Raw genomic sequence first — 24,024 nt, 5'->3', positions numbered from 1 at the left:
TGTACTAGCAAGCATCCAAGACCCATAGGATGCTTATACTTCATAGACAGACAGTAAGCATCTGCGTGTCTGAACCTCTGATGTCCCCCCAGAGTATGCATCACCACAGAACATACATTTTTCCCATTTTCCGTTCTGATCCAAACTCCTTACTTATGTTGGCTTTGAGGCACTGCGTAACCTGGCACCATCTTTATCTCCTTTGGCTAGATTTACAGGGAAGGTATTCATAAGTGCTTACAGTACGTATATCACATACCGTGATTAATAAACGTAGCTGCAGCGCTACTGGAGCCAAACCCTTAATAACTGATCAAAAGATTAGCTTTGTTTATTTTAATAAGCTGTGGTACACACATACCATGAGCTATTATGCAACCATTAAAAACAACATATTAAATTTCAGCAAACTAAGCATAGTGGGGAACTTCCCCAACCTGATAAAGAACATGTACAAAAAACCTACATTAACATGATAATTAATGGTGAGAAACTAGATGCTTTACCACTAAGATCAGGAATAAGGCAAGGATGTCCCCTCTCCCCACTCCTATTCAACATCATACTGGAAGTACTAGCTAATGCCAATAAGAAAATGAAATAAAAGGTATTCAGATTGGGAAAAAAGAAATAAAGATGTCTTTGTTTGCAGATGACATGTTTGTCTATGTAGAAAATCTCAATGAATTGAAAAAAAAAACTCCTAGAATTAATAGGCAATTATAGTAAGGTTACAGGATATAAGGTTAATATACTAAAGTTAAATGTTGTCTTATATGCCAACAATGAACAACTGGAATTTGAAATTTAAAAACATAATACCATTTACATTAGCACTAAAGGAAATTAAGTACTGAGGTTTAAATCTAACAAAATATGTATAAGATCTATATGGGGAAAACCACAAAATTCTGATGAAAGAAATCAAAGAATATCTAAATAAATGTAGAGATATTCCATGCACCTGGATAGGAAGACTCAATATTACCAAGATGTCAGGTCTTCCCAACTTGATCTATAGATTCAACACTATCCCAATCAAAATCCCAGCAAGTTATTTCGTGGATATGGACAAAATGATTCTAAAGTTCATATGGAGGCAAAAGAGCCAGAGCTGCCAACACAATATTGAAGAAGAACAATGACAGAGGACTGATCCTACCCAACTTCATTCAAGACTTACCATAAAACTACCATAATCAAGACAGTGTGGTAATGGTGAAAGAACAGACAAATGGATCAACAGAACAGAATAAAGAGCCCAGAAACAATCACAAATATAGTCAACTGACCTTTGACAAGGGAGGAAAGCCAATGGAATGAAACAAAGATAGTCTTTTGAAAATGGTGCTTGAACAACTGGACGTTCACATGCAAAAGAATAATAATAATCTAGACCCAGATCTTACATCTTTCACAAAAATTAACTCAAAATTTAAAATGCAAATCTATAAAGCTTCTAGAAAGTAACATGAGAAAATACCAGTGACCTTAGATTTGGAAATGAATTTTTAGATACTACACCAAAAATGTGATCCATGAAAGAAAAAATTAATAAGCTGAGCTTCATTAAAATTTAAAATGTCTGCTCTGCAGAAACACTGTCAAGAGTATAAGAAGACAGGCCACAGTCTGGAAGAAAATATTTGCAAAATACATATCTGATAAAGGACTGCTATCCAAAATATAAAAAGAACTATTAAAACTCAGCAATAAGAAAATTAAAAATCCAATTAAAAAGTAGGCAAAAGACGTAAACAGATACTTCACCAAAGAAGATATACAGATGATAAATAAGCATGTGCAAAGATGTCCATCATATGTCATTAAGGAATTGCAAATTAAAACAACAATGAAATACCACTTCATACCTTTAGAATGGCTAAAATTTAAAACACTGACTAAACCAAATACTGACAAGGATGTGAGTCAACAAGAATCTTATTCACTGCTGATGAGAATGTGAAATGGTCCACTTTGGAACACAGTTTGGCAGTTCCTTACAAAACTAAACATACTCTTACCATATGAACCAGCAATTGTGCTCCATGGTATTCACCCAAAGGAGTTAAAAACTTATGTTCACACGAAAACCTATATAAGTAACTTTATTCATAACTGCCAAAACTTGGAAGCAACCAAGATGCTCTTCAACTGGTGAATGGATAAACAAAAATGTGATAAATCCATACAACGGAGTATTACTCAGCACTAAAAAGAAATGAGCTACCAAGATATGGAGGAACCCTAAATGCTGACTGCTAAGTGAAAGAAGCCAACCTGAAAAGGCTGCATACTATATGATTCCAACTATATGATATTTTTGAAAAGGCAAAATTATGGAAACAGTAAAAAGATCAGTGGTTGCCAGGGGTTCATCAGGGAGGAGGGAAGACTAGGTGGAACACACGGATTTTTAGGTCAGTGAAACTACTCTGTATGATACTGTAACAGCGGATACCTGTCATTTTGTCAAAACACACAGAATGAACCCTAATGTAAAGTATGGACTAGTTAATAATTATGTATTGATATTGGCTCATCAACTGTAACATGTACCATCTAAAACAAATGTTAACAACAGGGGAAACTTGGGGAGGAGGGGCATGTGTATATGGGAACTCTGTACTTTTCACTCAATTTCTCTGTAAACCTTAAACTGCTCCAAAAAATGAAGCCTATTAATATTGTTAAAAAGAATATGTTAAGATATACCAGCTGACTTGGAGATATTTCCATAATGTACTATTAAGTGAGAAAAGTGAGATACAGAGAATATAAGTTGATTCGTTTTTATAAAACACCAACAATAAATAATGTGAGTGTTTACATATCATTCTATGGATATGGAGGAAGGCACTGAAGAATGCTCTCTTGGTTTTGGACAGTGGTTACTTGGGAAGTTGGGAGAAGAGGATAAAAATGATTAAAAACTTACAGATCAAACTTTGAGCAAAAATATGAATAAAAATTTAAGGTTTAAGTAACAAAGGTCCTGAAGCAAAGAGAAGCCATCTCAAGACTGGGGGTAGGACCAGCGAGAATAACCTATTACCAGACTTCCTGGGAAGAGAAACCAGAGGCTGAGAGCAAAGACCCCTTGATTCCTTTCTAAGAGAGTAAACAGTAGAGAATCTTCATTTTATTAATTATATCAATTTAGTTTATCAACCATCCTACAAGTTCCAAAGCAAACGTACATAGAAAAAGAAACCTAGGTTCCAGCTCTTTAATCAATCTCCTTATTCCGAAAAAAATAATCATCGGGCTTTCAATGAACCAAAATAGTTAAAGCTTAAGTTCCATCATATTCGTATAAATCCCCTGGTTCATATCTTGCCCCTGGAAATTCATATTTAAATTTATATAGCTCATTCCTATATGTTTCCCCCAAACTACTGCAGCAAACAGCTATGTAATCTTACTCATCCAACACCTAATTTTCACCAGAAAATAATTATTCCCTTTTATTCCATTTATCAAAATAAATCCACAGCACTTCTTAGGATGAGCATAATCCCGAAAAAGAAAAAACAAAATTTTTTTTTAATTTCTGAAAATAAAGTTATCTGCAAGGGGCTCCTCCAACCCCTTTTACACGCAGAGGCAGTTGGGTGCAGGGTCTCCTCTTGGAGGGATGTGGTTTCCCGGCAACCTGCCTCCGGTTGTCAGGGAGAGACCCTGGTGAGCTGGTGAGCAGGGCTGTTATCAGGCCGGCTGCAGCCTCGGTGGGGGGAGCGGGCAGCTCCGTGTGGCTGCTTCGTGCCAGTGCACACAGCTCGGTGTGCGAGGAATGCTAAGTGGTGGGCCAGGAACCCCAGGGACCAAGCAGGAGTTGTTACACTGGGCTTCCTGCTAGATGACGTAGCTCTTCATGAATTGGTTCTTAAGAAGAGATGAGGAAATGGGAGGTTTGCAGCCATGCAGTGTTTTCTCCAGGACTCTGTTGGAAAGCTGGCTGATTCATTCGGCAAACCCTAATGTGGTTTTCTTTTCATCTGCTAACTACAGTACGTCTGTTAAAATATCAAATTTTCTTCAGTTGGCCAAAGAATAATTTTTGGCCTCGTGTGAACAAGGCTTTTCAATTTTTCACATTGTGTTTAACCTAAGCAAACTATAAATTACCTAAGAGTAAACTACAAATTTAAAAAAAAAAAAAATTAAAGCTAAAATATGAAAAAGTTTCAGAGGAAAATTCAACACTAATGTTATTACCTTACCATGGTAATATTTTCAAAAGAATTCATTGTATATACATGCTCTGGGAAGACAGTCAATGTTTCTGAATTTCATTCCTCATTTTTAAAAAATGTAATGATAATATAGTCATCAAAACATATTGTAACTCTACATTTCTTCCAGTTTCACTACTACCAGTCTTTGCTGTATTATAATGCAAATTTAACACACTTATTCAACAAGCTAGTGGATCAGAAATATACCCTGCTGAGAAACTCTGTAGATATGCTCACATGAAATGGTACAGAAGTCCTACAGAAAGTAAGGAACCATGTCTTTCTCTGTGAAGGGTAATAACCTTATTCAACACTTTAGAAGCGATCCAGCTTACGGAAGAGGTCCCAGCTGGTTCAGAGGCTATGGCAGTCTCTGGTCAAGGTAAAATCAAGCATTTGGCAATGTCTAAAAACAAAAAAAACAAACAAAAAATAGGCCCCAAATAAAGTCACTTACGCTAAGCCCCACGGCACCAAACCAAGATTTACCTTGGCTACAGTTTTGGGTCTCCCAGAAATGAGAGAGAAATGGTTTAAGGACCAATCAGGAATCTCCTGATGAGCACTAGTTGGGTAATCTGCCTGACAGACATCCTGCCATCCCCTAGAGGAAAGTAACCTTGCCATGACCACCCTGCCTAGTACAATTTCCTTGTTCCCGCTTCCTTCTGGCTATAAAAATCTTTCATTTTGTACAGCTCTTCAGAGCCCCTTTCTATCAGCTGGATGGGATGCTGCCCAATTCCAATCAGTTTTTGCTCAAATAGACTCTTAAAAGTTTTAATATGCCTCAGCTTATTTTAACAGCATCATGATCAAAGTAGTCAAGTACCTCACCAAATGGGAAGAACGTTTTGATAGGACATCCAGAGAGGAAGTTACCAGAAGACCAAGCAGCCTGACCACTGTAATCCAAGAGCTCCGGCCATGCCCACAGGGCACCGTAACCAGGTCAGAAGTTCAGGAAACGCAAGGGAGAACAATGGCCATCTCTGAGCTCCAAATGCATTAAAGGAACTCAACCTTTACGTCCCTAAGAAGACACACTGGAATGAAAGTGTAAAATAGGGCCTCAAAGCCTGAGCTCCACCTCCAGTTCTGAGAGCAATCTATGCTGAAACAGTCCCCAAAAAGGCAGCATGGAAGGGGGAGAACTGAGATTAGCCTTGAAAGGCCCAGGAAGATTGAGATGGGCTGTGAGGAAAAAAGCAAACTTCCCAGAGGAAGGTACTAAGAGTAGAAGTCAGCCTCAGCGGTGGAAGCAGAGATCAGGAACGCTGAGATGAGCAGCAAGTCAAAGAACGTTTCTAACCCCAGGAGGAAGAAAGTCATCACCCAGATCACACAGTTACCGCTGTTTTCTTAGCAGTGATAGAAATCTGAGGTTTAAACAGATGCCTGGTAGTGGTGCTCATGACAGACTGGGAAAAGCAGTGAACAAGGAAAGCGTGATGGTTAGTTTTCTGTGCCAAGCTGACTGGGCTAAAGGATGCCCAGATAGCTGGTAAAACATTATTTCTGTGTGTACTGTGAAGGTGCTTCCCGAAGAGATTAGCATTTGAGTTGGTACACTGAGTAAAGAAGATGATCCCACCAATATGGGGGTGGGTGCTCATTCAATCCAATCGGATTAGAACTGAAAGGTGGAAGAAGGGGGAATTCACTCTCTCTGTCTGAGCTGGAATATCCATCTTCTCCTGCCATCAGATGTTCCTTGTTCTCAGGCTTTAGGACTCGGACTGGAACTTACACCATTGGCTCCCCTGGTTCTCAGCTTTCAGGGTTGGACTGAATCACATCACCAGCTCTCCTGGGCCTCCAGCTTGCAGACAGCAGATCTTGGACTTTTCAGCCTCCGTGATCATGTGCTCCAGTCCCTCATGCTATATATATATTGTTCTGTTTCTCTGGAAAACGCTGACTAATACAGAAGGCAAGGAACAATCAAGACTTACTGGAAGAGGACCAGTTTAAATACAGAGGCAAGGATCGAAGATGCATGTGGCTAAGGTTTGGGGGAGAGTAGTGCCATGACAGCAATGGGGAAATTAAAATACGTATCCAGTGTTTTGAAGGGAAAATGGTCAGTTCGGTCTTAGAACTGAGTTTGGGGTTATGGCAGGACATACATATCCTCTAAGAATTTGGAAATGGGAAGCGGAACTTTTGCAAGATGAGATCTAGCTTTCAGGAGCCATGCACAGATGAGAGTGGTTGGGAAGAAGCTAGCCAGCCAGCCAGGAGAAGACGGTACAAAGAGTAAAGCAGAAAAATGCAGGCAACGACAGGGGTGATGCCAGCAAATGCCAATTCCACTCATTCAAAGACAAGGCAGATGTCAGACTCTCCCAACCTCTCACCATCTCTTAGCTTAAAAGTTGGTGAGGAGATAGACACAAGTTAAAATGACTGAACTGCCGCATGATGACAAACCCACGGCCTACTAGAAATCTGACGTAACCAAAGGTCTGGGCAGCATGGAGAAAACTCAGCTCTGCGCAGCCGAGCCTGGCCTGATGCTCTGAGCTGCAGGAAGGAAGAAGTGACAGCTAAGGAGGCTGCCGTCACATACCAAGGGTGGACTGATGCTCCATTCTTCCAATATGGCCCACTCCTTATCACATACATTTCCATGTGGCTGTCGAAATGCTATCTAGGTAATACAGTTTCCTGGTATAACAGGAAAAACTATTAACACGGAAACCAGCAAACAGTGGCAATCCCAAGTCCTCAGGCTCCCACCCTTCCCGTCTTCTTCAACGTGCTATGCTCCTCTCCATTACTCAACCCGTGTCCAGTGCTTTCATCATAAGCATTCTTGCCAGAGACAACGTTGCCTGATGCAATTTTTTTTTCCCGGTCCGCGGGCCTCTCACTGCCATGGCCTCTCCCGTTGCGGAGCACAGGCTCCGGACGCGCAGGCTCAGCGGCCATGGCTCACGGGCCCAGCCGCTCCGCGGCATGTGGGATCTTCCCGGACCGGGGCACGAACCCGTGTCCCCTGCATCGGCAGGCGGACTCTCAACCACTGCGCCACCAGGGAAGCCCCCTGATGCATTTTTGCCACAAACATTTCCACTGGGTTAACTAATTGGACGTAAGGCAATTTTGCCCTGAAAGATAAAATCATGAAAACTAAAAGAGGGACATTAAAAAGGACGTAATAAAACATGAGAAGTGTAGGTAGATTCATGGCGATACTGCCCAAATAACTGATTTCACTTTGTGGGTTGTACCCGAAAACTCGTCTTCCAAGTCTTTCATTCATTGCGTTCTATACTTTATTCTTGCTTGTTGATTCATTTCCTTGTTCAGCATCAGACAAATTTTCACTAAAATTTCTTCCTTCATTAAGAGAGGTACCAGTTTCCAAACACTAGCATGCGTATTTGTAACTGAGCTGTGTTGCCTTGTGAAAGCCTCTACTCTGTTGCGTGTTCTTAGCACGTTGGCACATGTCTGTTGATAGACGTTCCAAAGTTCTATGGGAGACGTGGGTTCAACTCTGCGCCTTTGAGGTCCTCGGCCTCTTCCTCCTCCAATGCAGTGTGTTTCAAACTAGAAAACCTACTCTTGGGGCAAGTCACTGTCATCTGCCAGCTCGGTAACGCCAGCGATAATGTCACTGAGTGGAAGGAATGCTAACGCATTTCAACCAGTTAAAACCAAACTGTCAAACCCCAAATTGTCAACCAGTTATTTAATCTTTCACAGCAAAACTGCCAGTTAGTTCTGCAGCAAAGATGTCTACAGCTAAGATGCTTATGGAGAAAGTACCTAGAACCCACTCAAACAGCTACTGACTATCTATTCTGTATCATAACACAGGTATGTCTTTGAGGGGCCTGCCCATCAGAGGTCACAACATAACATGCTACAGCCATTCAGCAAATATTTATGGTCAACCTACTGTGTTCCAGACACAAAGAATAAGACAAAATCCTGCCCTGAAGTAGTTTGTACTCTAATGCTACTATTTCATAAAACATTAGATATTCTGATGCTCTCAGGCCAACCGCAGATTTATGAGGGAAGAAAGATGAAAGCATAGGATGTAGAAGATCCACAACTTTTCTTCCTCACATTGACACCCTGAAACCATCTTCTGCAGAAGTCAGTCTTTCGTACAGCGCCAGAGTTCGAGATCTGGGCTGGCACAGGATGGCAGGGGCTAGAACCAGCTGCTGTAGTATGAGAAGGGGCCTGGTCATCTGCCAAGGCAGCAGGGGTGATAGCTCCCAGGCCACTGGGGTCTGTGAAGGGGCCGGACCAAGCTCGGCAAAGAGGCCTTCACTCTGGTCCTTGCTGAGGGCCTGGAGGCTGCTGGCTCTCTTGGGACCCATGTCACAGGCTGAGTCTCCTCACCCAGCTGTCGTCACTCTCCTCCCTCCCCAGCCGATACAGGGGCCCCCTGTGCCCCCTGAACCAGAGGGGAGCAGGACGGGCCCCCCCCAAGGGCTGTGCTGAGCATGACACCCTTTTCCCCACCGCTGCTGCAGGTCCCTAGCACGTCCCTGCTCAGAGATGTGAAGACAAGGGGCTTCCCATCATTCATCCTGGCCAGTCAAAAAGTTTACCACTGGTCACAAGAGTGATTGAGAGGGAATTCTGAAATCAGCACAAATCCACCACCACTAGTGGGAAAAAAATTCAGAATATGTACCCCATGGATAAAACATATTATGTTTTTGCTAGCTTCTCTGTGTCACCATTGGTCACACGATGGTCACATAAAAAAACCACCTTTTTGGTCTTTGTTTTCAGGCATTAACCACATTCTCCCCCAATATCCACAAAACATTACTGAGTGCCTGATGCAGGCAGGCAGCACCCTTTGTGAAGTGCTACAGACTACAGAATAAAATAAGTATCAAATATGGTCCAGCCCTTCCCTTTAAGGAGTGAAACATGGCTCCCCACTCTGGACAGACATCCTTCTGGGGAGCTCACACTCATATGGGGAGATAATGTTATCAAACACAAGTCTGTGTGCCCGATGCACAGGGAGGCCAAACAATACCAAAACGTCAGAGTTTGGAGCAGAGAAAGGTTTACTGCAGGGCCCGGCAAAGAGACAGGCGGCCCATGCTTTAGAAACCCCGAACTCCCGGAACGCTTTCAGCAAAGCCCTTTTATAGGAACGGTGAGGGAGGCACGTGGTTAGCTGTCGCAAACTTCTTGGTGTCAGATCCTTTGTTCCTGAGGTTGGGTCACGTCAGGTCACGACGTTCCTATAAACCTTCACCAAAACAAATGTTATTCTCTGTCCTGACAAGAGAGGGCAAGGTCCCAAGGCTCAACTTTCGCCCTCCGAGGTCCAGGCCCTGAGGGCTGAGAGGAGGAGGGTCCCTGCGCTGGCCGGTTACCCTGCCCGGGAATGTCTGTCCAGCACCCAGTCTGGGTCCTCCCACCAGTGCCCAGGCCGGGCTAAAGAGGCAGATCTTAGCTGGCGTCGCCCTCAGGGCCAGGTCCCCAGACCCTGCCCAGCCGTCATCACTGAGGGAGCAAGGCGCCCAGGATCCAGCCGGCCCTCAGGCTTTGCGTTTAAACTGGAGAGAATCATTTGTGTAGGATCAGTGTAATACCTCTTGCAGCAAATACCCATCAGGTGAATTCCCAGCTCACGACAACGGCCCTTCTTTGAGAACAGCCCAAGCACAGAGGTGGACCTGAAGTAATGCCGTGCAATGCCCTTGCCACTTAACCCTGACCTCTGGCCACCTCCTAGGCGTAGACAACTGATCTCAGCTGGACCAATGTTTGAAACTTGAACAGAGAGGCTGAAGCTGGCTGAAGCTGTTACCTTGATGGCAGTGTCCGTATACTCCCGCTGCTGAGGCCTCCGTGGACTGCCACCCATGCAGACGGCCACCCCCGTTAGGTGGCAGAGGTGGGGACGGGGGAGAGGCTCACTGCTGCCTCAAGGCCTGGGCCCGGCCAGCAGGCAGCCCTGGCCTGGGCTCTGGGGCTCTGCGGGACATAGCGCTCAGCCGGTCCCCGAGCCCCCAGCTCATCCGCCAGCCCCAAGGCCGGAGGGCCTGGAGGGCTCCGGGGAAACGGCCACGATCAGCCTCTCACTGCACTGTCTGCCTTGAGGACCACGGTCAGCCTGACTGTTGGCAGAGTGGGACCTCTAACTGATGCGCTAAAGGTCTCGTGATAACGGCTGCACACCCACCCCGCCCCTACTACAATAAGACAGAGATTTAATAACTGGGGTAGCAGAAAAGCACCTCAGTAGCACTGCAAGATCTGATAGAAGGATTCATAAAATAGTTCAAAACTATTTGTCTAGTAGAGAAGAAAGGGATTGCTTAGGTTGGAGAGGAAAGGGTTGGGTTTATAGGAGAAATGGAATTCAAGCAGGGCAAGTTTTGAGGAAGAGCAGGGTAAGGATATATGGAAAACACAATATTTTACCCAAGCAGGCATTTAATAAACATTTAATGAATGACTAAATGAAAAGATTAGGGCGTGGAACCCACTTGGGTAAAATCACATGAACGTTTCCAGAGGCAAAACACTGAAACACATGCTAGCCAGAAGATGGGGTTCTATAGGGGCACAGTAGGAAAAAAGGCTGGGAAGGTAAGGGTCAGATGGTGGGAGATATGGAATACCCTTATCCCAGGGACTTCAGGGAAGTACTGAGGATTCTGAAACAGAGGGTAAAATAAAGAGCTTTAGACAGGATGCAGAGGAGAGATAATAGCTCTGTGTCCTACAATTTAGAAGTTAATCACACACTGGTGAAAATTTTTCTAAAAGGAAATTTGTTTTCCATGATTTTCTTTTAAAAGTCTATGTACATCACTCAAAATAAAAGAAATACACATAATGCCTTCTACATAATAGTGGAAGGAATTTGTCCCCAAGGATCTTTTCTTTGTATAAATGATGCCACCACAATTGACACTTCAATAAAAATGAATATTTATGAAATGTAAAATGATTTGGATTAACTTATTCCAATTTCACCCTCTAAATTTAGATTTTTAGATCACGCCAAAATGTGGATTTTGATTACAAAAGCAAGTTGGGGAAGAAAAACAGAACTTGACATGAAAAAGAGAGCAAAATTTAAAAAGGAAAAAAAAGAACTTGAAATAGGGATGAAAAAAAGATGATAGAAAGGTGGTCAATTAGACTAAAAACAGCTGAAAGAGATCATCTTCAAAGTGGAGTTACTTAATTCAATAATGCAGTCACATTATAAGAACCAAAAGTTTAAAAAAAGCACGGAGCCAAGTCTCCCAGCTGTGTCTCCCCTCCACCATCAGCTCACTGCATCGCCCTCTCCGTGGCCATTACTTTATCTATCCTTCCAAAGTTTCTTTGTGCATAAATATTATTATTTTCCTCCCTGTTCACACAAAACTTAACAAATAACACTGTTCTGACCTTGCAGTTTTCACCTAACACTATATCTTGGCAATCTCTCCATACCCATTCATATAGATATTCCATGTTCTTTTTTACAGCTGCATATTTCATTGTGAGGATGAACCATAATTAATTTAACTAGCCCCTATTGATGGGAGTTTGGGTTGTTTCCAATCTTTGACTACTGCAAGAAAAGCTGCAGTGAATAACCTGGTACAGTCATCATTTGGCACGAATGCAAGTATATCTGTAGGATAAATTCCCAGAAATTGAATTCCTGGGTCAAAAGGTATACACATTTAAATTTTTGACAGATACGGCCAAACTGCCTTCCATAAGAGTTGAGCCAATTTACATTCTTGCCAGCTATGTACAAGAGTGTCTTCTTCCTTAAGGATTTACCAACCAAGTGTATCATCAAATTTCTGGATTTTTGCCAGTCTGAAGAATGAAAAATGGTACTTGCATTCTCCTCATTATGAATGAAGCTGAGCATCTTTGTATATGTTTAAGAGCCAATTATACTTCCTTTTCTGTAAACTGCTCATAACCTTTGTCTATTTTTCTAATGGATGTTGGTGTTTTCTTATTATCTTCTAGAAGCTTCTTATATATTAGGGAGATTAGTCCTTCACCTACGATATGAGTTGCAAATATTTACCCCAGTTTGTCTTTTGAATTTGCCTGCGATAATTTTTGCCTGCAGAAGATTTTTATTTTGTTGTGATCTAATTTATCAGTTTTTTAAGTCTTCTGATTTTCAAGTCATGGTTAGAAAGGCTTTCCTTTCTAAAGGAATTCTCCCTTGCTCATCCTTAAATTATTTCATTTTTTACATTTAACTAAATGAAAAAACAGTAGTTAAGATCACAAACCCTAGGGGCAAACTGCCTATATTCATATCCCAGATCCACTACTTACTAGCTATATGACCTTGTATAAGTCACCTGAACTCTATAGGCCTCAGTCTCCACACCTACAAGTGGGGATAATAACAGTTACCACCTCCTCAGGTTGTTGTGAAGATTAAACGTATTAGTAAATGTAAATCAATTACTACAGTGCCCGGCATATAGTAAACACTCAATAAGAGTGAGCTATCATCAACATATATCTTTTGGAACTTATCCTGCTTTAAGATGTGAAGTACAGATCCAACTTCAGTGGGGTTTTTTTTTTTGTTTTTTTGTTTGTTTGTTTGTTTTCCATATGGCTACTCAGTTGTCCCATAACCATTTATTGAATATTCCATCTTTTCCCCACTGATTTGAGATGTCACCTGTATCATATGCTACATTCTCATACGTATTTAAGAATTCTGATCTTCCTATCGACCTCTCTATTCATGGACCAGTCCCACACTGTTTAAATTATTAAGCTTCACTTTTACTATGTGCGAGGGCTAGTTGCCCCTCTTTGTTCTTCTTTTACAGTTAACATTAACTGTTCCCGCTTATTTTCCCATATGAATTTTTTAAATTAGTGCATCCTGTTCTAGAACAAAATAAAAATATCATTAGTATTTTTCTTGACACCATGGTACCTTTATAAATTAACTAAGGGTAGGGTGCAAATAACAACAGACATAGACAAAGGTAATATAGAAAGGTGAAAAGCTGTTAAACAGATTGGAGGTTGGAGTAGAGATGAATTTAACTTTCAAAACAATAATATTAAGTCCCTAAGCTTCTATCTTACAGCCACTGAAAACCCACCAAAGAGGTAACACTGCCCATTTCTTGGGCCAATCAGAACCTTCGGCAACCTGTCAAGGCAGCAGTACCAGGGGTAGAGATAGGAAAGGCCACAATCTAAAATTTAAGTATTTACGGGGGTGGAAGTTACAACAGCTGAACAAAAAGGACATGGGCCTTATAGGCTTGGCCCTACACCAAAAAAAAAAAACAGTTCACTGGTCCAGATATAGCAATGTATGCATGGCTATATAAAAAGGCAGAAGAGCCTGGACAAGAACCAAGTCCTGAGGTTTTGCAGTCAGAGTTATTAGATGGATAGAAAAAGAAATCGTTGGCTTGTTTCTGTCATGTTAATCTTTTACCAAAAGTGTCATTTATATACTAAAGAATTGAGTGGGAAGACTTTGGTTAAGATAGAGGAGAACTAAATTGTGGTCAGTTTTAACCTTGAACCAGTTTGGAAACTGATCAGGAGTTTTTGGTTTGTTTGTTTTTAGATGTCTAGGAGGACATACCACAGACACTGTAGTGTGTCAAGAGGAAGTTTCATACAAGCTGGGAAAGTTCAGCATTGAGAAGTATTGCCTTTAAATATCCATTTATGAATCCTAGTTTGTTAAAAGAGAATTCTCTTTCAAGATAAATAAAGTTTAGATAATGGGGTTATGTAATTTAGAGACAGAGTTAAAGATAATCTGGATTTTTTTTTCAAAACTCATTCTCTGAATTTGAGTCAAAAATAAAATAAGCTTTTTAAGGCTATCAATGAGTTGGGAGTGAAGTGATGTGGGACATAAGGAAATAGAACTGCTAATGTAGGTGAATGAGAAACAGGTCACACAGCATCAGCTCCCATACTGCCTCAAATCCAAAGACCTCTACCTTCTCCATTCTCATACTGAATATTGTGTACGATACACAGACCCTCAGAACGACCTCCTCCTATATATACTCAACAATTCTTTAAGGAAAAGAAAGATGGAAGAATCCCTAGAAAACTGTAAATGCAGGATTTATCTTGGCATCGAGCCATATGTAAAAGATTAATCACTGCTTAATCCTCCAACACCTCTAAGGCAGCCGTTTACAAACTACCGAGTGCATTAGTATCACCGGAAGGGCGTATTTAAAAGATATCATTGGGACTACACTCTGAGAAGCAATGCACCAAGGTAATACTTCTCAAAAAGTATGGTCCTCAGGTTGGTGGACACGTGTTATCTGCAACCTTCTAAGGGGCTGAGACCGAAATTAGAGTTAAGCTTTTGAAACTTTTAGAGCAGTTTCTAGCATTTCATTTTTATTTTATTTTCTTCCATTTTTATTCATTTTATTTCATTTTTCTAGCATTTCACTTTTATTATATTTTATATATATTATATTATCCAGAAGTATTGGTATGAGATTGGAAAATTATTTTTAAGTTTGGGAAGCACAGCTCTTCTGCATGGCTGACACACACAGGCAAACCCGGGAGCACAGGGCCAAGGGGCAGCTCCTGCCAACTGGGGGAAACCGGACAGGCCTGGAGGATAATGGTATCCTGAGGATAATTCCTACAACCAGACAGTGAAGTGAGAAACAACTTCAAAACTGCAGTATTCATCGTTCTGTACCATTCCATTGCTTCCAGTGACAACACAACGCTGCAGCACCGCTGCAAGTGGCCTGCATCCCAGCGGCCGGTGCCAAAAAGAAAGGGGATGCACACCGTGGGAAAGGGCGAAAATTGGGTCATTGCTTTTCCCGCCCGAAGTTTGAAGGCGCCGGGGTATTTGCACTGTAGGTGAATTATACCACCGAAGTAGGTCCAGTCAACGCGTTTCGCGTTGTTTTAGCTGGTGAGAACACAAACAAAGAAGGAGTAGCTAACCCCGGCCCCCTCCCCTGCCAGCGCCCTCCGCGCCTGCGCAGAACCCCGGCTGCCGACCCTCCCGAGGCTGGCCCCCGGCTCCCTTCCGGCGGCCAGAGGATGCGCGTGCGTAGCGGCGACGACCGCGCCCTCGGTGTGTGCCCGCGTCCTTACCCGCTACGGCGATCGCCTCCTTCCGGCCCGGGAGGGCCGCCTGCGGGCTGACGATGTTGGAGGCGGAGTTACCCATTCTCCGGGCGGAGAAGAGGCTCTGGAAGAGCTGGCGGGCCGTCCTGGTGGCGGCGAGCGTGGGCGGGTGGCTGGCGTAGGGGCCGCCGGGCGGACCGGCGGGGTCGGGAGCCGAGGCGCCGCTGCGGAGTGGGCGGCCGGCGCGGGGCGACGGGAGCGGGGTGCACTGGCCGGCCGGCGGTCGGGCGGGTCAGCGGGGGCACGTACGCGGCGGGCTGTGCTGCCCCCGCCCTGGAATCGAGTGATTACCTCAGCCTTGTGCCGGGCGGGCCGGGACGGAGGGCGTGTTCTCGCCCTGGCGTGGGGCCGGGTCTGGGGAGGCACCTGCGAGTTTTCCTTGCTCCCCTTCGGTGCAAAGTTCCCGGGCGGAAGACTAGTGTACTAATGGCGGTACAAAGTACGTGAAGCGGCAGGGGCCAAAAAAACAATGCCCGGCTTTTGACTTTGAAGTTCGTTCGCATTTCACAACCTCCTTAACAATTGCTCGGTGTGCCCAGTAAGCTGTACGACTACCTACCTTACAAACTAGTAACTATGTCTGTTACCACTGTAGCCATTATGATGATAAATTATCAAAAAGATGATTATCCAAAGTGAAAACTAAGCACAACTTTCAAACAGTTAATAGGAAAGATAATTCAATATAATGTTTTATATACACATATTTATATGCACACACACATAGAAATAATATACTGATAAACACAAGGGGGAAAAATAGGAGCAAGGCACTGATACCCCATTAACGCAGTGCAGGTGAACTTAAGGGTTCTATTGGATCATTCTTGGCTCTCAAATCATGGGACGTAACATTTGCTCCTGTGACAGATTTTCAACCCCAAAAATAAGGTGGGTGGAGGCAGATGGGTGACTTGGGAGTTGCATATGTGAAATTTTGGTTTTACACGAATGTTCTGCCAAAGTGGGCGGATAGTCTCATGAAGGAAGGAACTTCAGATTAGCACCCAGAGAAATGAGAAGGATTTGAGCCAACCTCCCCAGTGGATTTAGTTACCTCTCTATCTTGTTTAGTTACCTCTTTGTGTTCATGTGGTCTGGACTGTAACCTGAGGACAGGAGGATTAGACCTACTGTATTGTAGAATATGGCCAGACAGATAACATTAAAACCTATTTTGTAATACGGGCTCTGTCTGTGTAGTGTGCCTCGGTTTTTACTTCCGATTTATTTGGTTTTGCCAGGAGATTATACGAAGTAGGTTCTACAGGCCTTTCCTGAAAGCTTTACAAAGTGTCCCTTCTAGGTCGTAAGATCGTTCTTCTGTCAAAGGAAATAGTCTGTGTTTTCTTTTTCTATGTTTTGTGGTTGATTGTATGAAATTAAGAACTGAAGAATTTGGGGACTTCCCCAGCAGTCCAGTGGTTAAGATCCCACGCTTCCACTGCAGTAGGCGCCGGTTCCATCCCTGGTCCAGGAACTAAGGTCCCACGTGACACACACACACACACACACACACAAAAAAAAAAAAAAAAACGGAAGAATTTTTCATGTCAAGAAGTACTTACATAATGTTAAGAAACCACAACAATGCTACAGTATGTATATGTGTAGTATGTAGTACACGTATAATAATGCATACACCTCCCCTTGCACACCCACTGAAGAAAGACTAGAAAAAAATTGAAAAAATGTTTGCAGTTTTGTTGTTGTTCATGGTAATGGTTGACTGGTTATCACTTTCTTTAAACTTCTGGTTTGAAATGGTACATATTGTTACAATGTTCTCAAGTATTCCCATGGCCGTGTTACTTTTATTATTATAATTTTTTTTAATTTTTAAAAGAAAAAAATACCTTTTTTCATAAAACAGGGGTTTCTTATCTCTTTTACCAGAATAGTTGAGAGAAAAGTTACATTGAGGCTGGTTGCTTGGTTGGCTGGTTGGCTGGTTGGTTGGTTGGTTGGTTGGTTGGTTTAGGAGAGAATTAATATTCCTGCCTTCAGTGATGCCATTTTCATCACTAAGGTTTCGTTTTCTTCAGAATCTCCTAAACCCTTCTGAGCTTCTCCACAGTGAGAGAGTCTTTTTTTGTCCATATTCCCCATTGGGCACGCACTGCTTTGAAGTGTTATTTTTGTGATTATGCTCTGGTTTTCCAACAAATTCTAACAATGTATGTTCTTTAGGATGCAGTCTAAGCATCCTCTTTGGTATAACAAAGACCCAAAATACATCAGTTTAAACAAAATAGAAGTTTATTTCTTCTATTATGTAACGATCCAGAAATAGAGCACTGAGCAGGACCATGTCTTTTCTTCCGTAATATCTCACACTGTATTGGCTCAAATTAAGTGTACAGTGATTACGTATTTGGTTAAGTTGGGTTAAAACGTTGACTTAGAATAGCAAAAGTTTCTTTTCCATGTGTTCAGGAATGGCTCTGGTTTGCCCCTTGGAGAAAGAAATATTTAATACTCTTTTCCAAAACTAGGCCTAGCTTTTCGTTGGAATACAGATTAGGTTGCTGTAACCCAAAGGTATTATATTTGAAACAAGATAGTTTTTGTTTTGGTTTTTTCTCTCATGTACTGGTCCAGAACTAGGAGGGCAGCACTGCTATCCACATATGTAACCACCATCCCAGAACCTGGCAGCGCATCTGTATCTTAGCCCAGCAAAAAGGCAGAAAGGAAAGGGGTGCACATCTCAGTAGTCCTAGGAGTGTGTCCCAGAGGTAGCACATGTCGTTTCTCCTCATTCCTGGTTAGACACACAGCCACATCTAACTGTTGGGAAGGTAGGAGGTAAAGTTCTGTAGCTGGGCAACCACAGATCCAGCTAACACTTGGCAGTTCTAGTAACAAAGGAAGAAGGTAAGGATGTACTTTGGTGGACAACTCTGTTACAGTCCATTCCTCTGGCCATCGAGATATCCATAAGTGTGTATATATGTATATGTATATGTGTATATATGTGTGTATATATATATATATATATATATATGAATATATCCCCTTCGTCTGACATATAGGACACACCCTATTTTAAAGTTCCAAGCAGGTACTGCATCCCTTTCAAAGTCCATAGTCTACAGATGATGTGCAATCCTTTACAGGTCTACAGGTAACTCTTCATGATCCAGTGACCAATAAACTAAAAAAATGAGGTGTCTCTTCCCTCCTCCCACTCTCTCCCCCCACACACCTGGTGTACAATGATGAAGCAGGATACTAAAATCTATTTGGAAAAAGAATGGGGTGGGGGCGAGAAGAGTAGTCACTGGTGCACAGTCTAATCAAATGTTGCAAAAGGGAAACTTCCAAGACTGCCTAGATGGTGGAGGTCGGGAGTGTGGATGGTGGTGGATGGGAAACTAGAGGAGGTAACATGGAGTAAATAGTCTGAGGACTTTGACATCTAAGGTGGGAACCTCCCTCCCACTTGATTCACTCTGTCTATACCAACTGGAATGCCTGCCTGATTCTTTCTGGCTTTCTGACCTTATTCTTCATTCAATTCAAGACTCATCTTGTCTGTGCAACCTTCCCTGATTGCACAAGGAAACAGGATTATTCATTGAGCCTAGGCTGCCCCATAGCACTCACCACTTGCATCACTCGGGTAGCACATAGCCTGTACTACCTTGTGTTGTTAGTTATCTGAAAAGATATACTAATTATTATGGAGGTTTAAAATACGTCCACAGATTTGTTTTTTCTTTTATAGATCTTTATTGGAGTATAATTGCTTCACAATACTGTGTTAGTTTCTGCTATACCCCAAAGTGAATCAGCCCTATGCATACATATGTCCCCATATCCCGTCCCTCTTGAGCCTCCCTCCCACCCTCCCTATCCCACCCCTCTAGGTGGTCGCAAAGCACCGAGCTGATCTCCCTGTGCTATGCAGCTGCTTCCCACCAGCTATCTGTTTTACATTTGGTAGTGTATATATGTCCATGCCACTCTCTCATGTCGTCCCAGCTTACCCTTCCCCCTCCCCGCGTCTTCAAGTCCATTCTCTACATCTGCATCTTTATTCCAGCCACTAGGTTCATCATAACCTTTTTTTTTTTTAGATTCCATATATATGTGTTAGCATACGGTATTTGTTTTTCACTTTCTGACTTACTTCACTCTGTATGACAGACTCTAGATCCATCCACCTCACTACAAATAGTTCAATTTTGTTTCTTTTTATGGCTGGGTAATATTCCATTGTATATCTGTGCCACATCTTCTTTATCCATTCATCTGTCGATGGACACTTAGGTTGCTTCCATGTCCTAGCTATTGTAAATAGTGCTGCAATGAACATTGTGGTATATGTGTCTTTTTGAATTATGGTTTTCTCAGGGTATATGCCCAATAGTAGGATTGCTGGGTCATATGATAGTTCTAGTTTTAGTTTTTTAAGGAACCTCCATACTGTTTTCCATAGTGACTGTATCAATTTACATTCACACCAACAGTGCAGGAGGGTTCCCTTTTCACCACACCCTCTCCAGCATTTATTGTTTCAAGATTTTTTGATGATGGCCATTCTGACCAGCGTGAGCTGATACCTCATTGTAATTTTGATTTGCATTTCTCTAATAATTAGTGATGTTGAGCATCTTTTCATGTGCCTCTTGGCCATCTGTATGTTTTCCTTGGTCAAATGTCTATTTAGGTCTTCCACCCATTTTTTAATTGGATTGTTTGTTTTTTTGATATTGAGCTCCATGAGCTGTTTGTATATTTTGGAGATTAATCCTTTGTCTATTGTTTCATTTGCAAATATTTTCTCACATTCTGAGGGTTGTCTTTTTGTCTTGTTTATGGTTTCCTTTGCTGTGCAAAAGGTTTTAAGTTTAATTAAGTCCCATTTGTTTATTTTTGTTTTTATTTCCCTTACTCTAGGAGGTGGGTCAAAAAAGATCTTGCTGTAGTTTATGTCAAAGAATGTTTTTCCTATGTTTTCCTCTAGGAGTTTTATACTGTCTGGTCTTACATTTAGCTCTTTAATCCATTTGGAGTTTATTTTTGTGTATGGTGTTAAGTGGTGTTCTGATTTCATTCTTGTACATGTAGCTGTCCAGTTTTCCTAGCACCACTTATTGAAGAGGCTGTCCTTTCTCCATTGTATGTTCTTGCCTCCCTTGCCATAAATTAGGTGACCATATGTGCATGGGTTTATCTCTGGGCATTCTGTCCTGTACCATTGATATATATTTCTGTTTTTGTGCAAGTACCTTATTGTCTTAATGACTGTAGCTTTGTAGTATAGTCTGAAGTCAGGGAGTCTGATTCCTCCAGTTCTGCTTTTTTCCCTCAAGACTGCTTTGGCTATTCAGGGTCTTTTGTGTCTCCATACAAATTTTAAGATTTTTTGTTCTAGTTCTGTAAAAAATGCCATTGGTAATTTGATAGGGATTGCACTGAATCTGTAGATTGCTTCGGGTAGTATAGTCACATTCACAATATTGATTCTTCCAATCCAAGAACATGGTATATTTCTCCATCTGTTTATGTCATCTTTGATTTCTTTCATCAGTGTTTTATAGTTTTCTGGGTACAAGTCTTTCGCCTCCTTAGGCAGGTTTATTCCTAGGTATTTTATTCTTTCTGTTGCAGTGGTAAATGGGATTGTTTCCTTAATTTCTCTTTCTGATTTTTTGTTGTTGGTGTATAGGAATGCCAGAGATTTCTGTACATTAATTTTGTATCCTGCAACCTTACCAAATTCATTGATTAGTTCTAGTAGTTTTCTGGTGGCATATTTAGGATTTTCTATGTATAGTATCATGTCATCTGCAGACAGTGACAGTTTTACTTCTTCTTTTCCAATTTGTATTCCTTTTATTTCTTTTTCTTCTCTGATTGCCATGGCTAGGACTTCCAAAACTATGTTGAATAAGAGTGGCGAGAGTGGACATCCTTGTCTTGTTCCTGATCTTAGTGGAAATGCTTTCAGTTTTTCACCATTGAGTATGATGCTTGCTGTGGGCTTGTCACATATGGCCTTTATTATGTTGAGGTAGTTTCCCTCTCTGCCCATTTTCTGGAGATTTTTTATCATAAGTGGGTGTGGAATTTTGTTAAAAGCTTTTTCTGCATCTATTGAGATGATCATATGATTTTTATTCCTTAATTTGTTAATATGGTGTATCACATTGATTGATTTGCATATATTGAAGAATCCTTGTGTACCTGGGCTAAATCCCACTTGATCATGGTGTATGATCCCTTTAATGTGTTGTTGTATTCTGTTTGCTAGTATTTTGTTCAGGATTTTTGCATCTATGTTCATCAGTGATATTGGTGTATAATTTTCTTTTTTTGTGATATCTTTTTCTGGTTTTGGTATTTGGGTGATTGTGGCTTTGTAGAATGCATTTGGGAGTGTTTCTCCCTCTGCAATTTTTTGGAAGAGTTTGAGAAGGATCGGTGTTAGCTATTCTCTAAATATTGGATAGAATTCACCTGTGAAGCCATCTGATCCTGGACTCTTGTTTGTTGGAAGATTTTTAATTATGGTTTCAATTTCATTACTTGTGGTAGTAGGTCTGTTTATATTTTCTAATTCTTCCTGGTTCAGTCTTGGAAAATTATACCTTTTCAAGAATTTGTCCATTTCTTCATGGTTGTCCATTTTATTGGCATATAGTTGTTTGTAGTAGTCTCTTATAATCCTTTGTATTTCTGCAGTGTCAGTTGTGATTTCTCATTTTTCATTTCTAATTCTATTGATTTGCATCCTGTCCCTTTTTTTCTTGATGAGTCTGGCTAAGGGTTTATCAACTTTGTTTATCTTCTCAAAGAACCAGCTTTTAGCTTTATTGAGCCTTGCTATTGTTTTCTTTGTTTCTATTTCATTTATTTCTGCTCTGATTTTTATGATTTCTTTCCTTCTACTGACTTTGGGTTTTCTTTGTTCTTCTTTCTCTAGTTTTTATAAGTGTAGGGTTAGATTGCTTATTTTAGACTTTTCTTGTTTCTTGAGGTGAGATTGAATTGCTATAAACTTCCCTCTCAGAACAGCTTTTGCTGCATCCCATAGGTTTTGGGTCATCCTGTTTTCATTGTCATTTGTTTCTATGTATTTTTTTACTTCTTTGATTTCTTCAGTGGTCTCTTGGTTATTTAGTAGTGCACTGTTTAGCCTCCATGTATTTGTGGTTTTTACAGTTTTTTTCCTGTAATTGATTTCCAATCTCATAGCATTGTGGTCAGAAAAGATGCTTGGTATGATTTCAATTTTCTTAAATTTTCCAAGGTTGATCGTAAGTGGGTGTTGAAGATGTGATCCAAGATGGGACCCAAGATGTGATCTATCCTGGAGAATGTTCCCTGTGCACTTGAGAAGAAAGTGTATTCTGCCACTTTTGGGTGGGATGTTCTGTAAATATCAATTAAATCTATCTGGTCTATTGCGTCATTTAAAGCTTGTGTTTCCTTATTTATTTTCTGTTTGGATGATCTGTCCATTGGTGTAAGTGGCGTGTTAAAGTCCCCTACTATTACCGTGTTATTGTCGATTTCTCCTTTCATGGTTGTTAGCATTTGCCTTATGTATTGGGTGCATAAACATTTATAATTGTGATATCTTCTTCTTGGATTGATCCTTTGATCATTATGTAGTGTCCTTTTTTGTCTCTTATAATAGCCTTTATTTTAAAGTCTATTTTATCAGATAGGGGTATTGCTACTCCAGCTTTCTTTTGATTACCATTTGATGGAACATCTTTTTCCATCCCTTCACCTTCAGTCTGTATGTGTCCCTAGGTCTGAAGTGGTCTGTTATAGACAGGATATATATGGGTCTTGTTTTTGTATCCATTCAGCCATTCTGTGTCTTTTGGTTGGGGCATTTAATCCATTTACATTCAAAGTTATTATCAATATGTATGTTCCTACTACCATTTTCTTAATTGTTTTGGGTTTGTTTTTGTGGATCTTTTTCTTCCCTTGTGTTTCCCGCCTAGAGAAGTTTCTTTAGCATTTGTTGTAAAGCTGGTTTGGTGGTGCTGAATTCGCTTAGCTTTTGCTTGTCTGAAAAGCTTTTGATTTCTTTGTCAAATCTGAATGAGATCCTTGCTGGGTAGAGTAATCTTGGTTTTTCTCTTTCATCACTTTAAGTATATCCTGCCACTCCCTTCTGGCCTGCAGAGTTTCTGCTGAAAAATCAGCTGATAACCTTATGGGGATTCCTTTATATGTTATTTTTTGTTTTTCCCTTGCTGCTTTTAATATTTTTTCTTTGAATTTAATTTTTGTTAGTTTGATTAATACGTGTCTTGGTGTGGTTTTCCCTAGGGTGTATCCTGTATGGGACTCTCTGTGCTTCCTGGACTTGGGTGACTATTTCCTTTCTCATGTTAGGGAAGTTTTCAACTGTAATCTCTTCAAATATTTTCTCAGACCCTTTCTTTTTCTCTTCTTCTTCTGGAACCCCTATAATTTGAATGTTTGGTGTGTTTAGTGTTGTCCCAGAGGTCTCTGAGATTGTCTTCAATTCTTTTCATTCTTTTTTCTTTATTCTGCTTGTTGGCAGTTATTTCCACCATTTTGTCTTCCAGCTTACTTATTCATTCTTCTGCCTCCGTTATTCTGTTACTGATTCCTTCTAGTGTATTTTTCATTTCAGTTATTGTGTTGTTCA

The 24,024-nt window shown here is 41.2% G+C and overlaps 1 protein-coding gene across 3 annotated transcripts in view; it reads right to left on the bottom strand.

Annotated features, from left to right (window-relative positions):
* MSRA (methionine sulfoxide reductase A) overlaps window positions 1-15,778 on the bottom strand; it is a 389,488-nt gene extending 373,710 nt beyond the window's left edge. For all 3 annotated transcript variants that reach the window (XM_081237519.1, XM_081237517.1, XM_081237518.1), the window contains exon 1: window positions 15,345-15,778. In XM_081237519.1, coding sequence (XP_081093645.1) covers window positions 15,345-15,420 — 76 coding nt within the window. In that variant the 5' untranslated portion in view covers window positions 15,421-15,778. The remainder of the gene's footprint in view (window positions 1-15,344) is intronic.
* Between the last annotated feature and the right edge of the window lie 8,246 nt (window positions 15,779-24,024).

The sequence above is a fragment of the Mesoplodon bidens genome, assembly GCF_964165515.1.
Source record: "Mesoplodon bidens genome assembly, chromosome: 6".
NCBI lineage: Eukaryota > Metazoa > Chordata > Mammalia > Artiodactyla > Ziphiidae > Mesoplodon > Mesoplodon bidens.
This window is presented reverse-complemented; position numbering and strand designations above follow the sequence as displayed.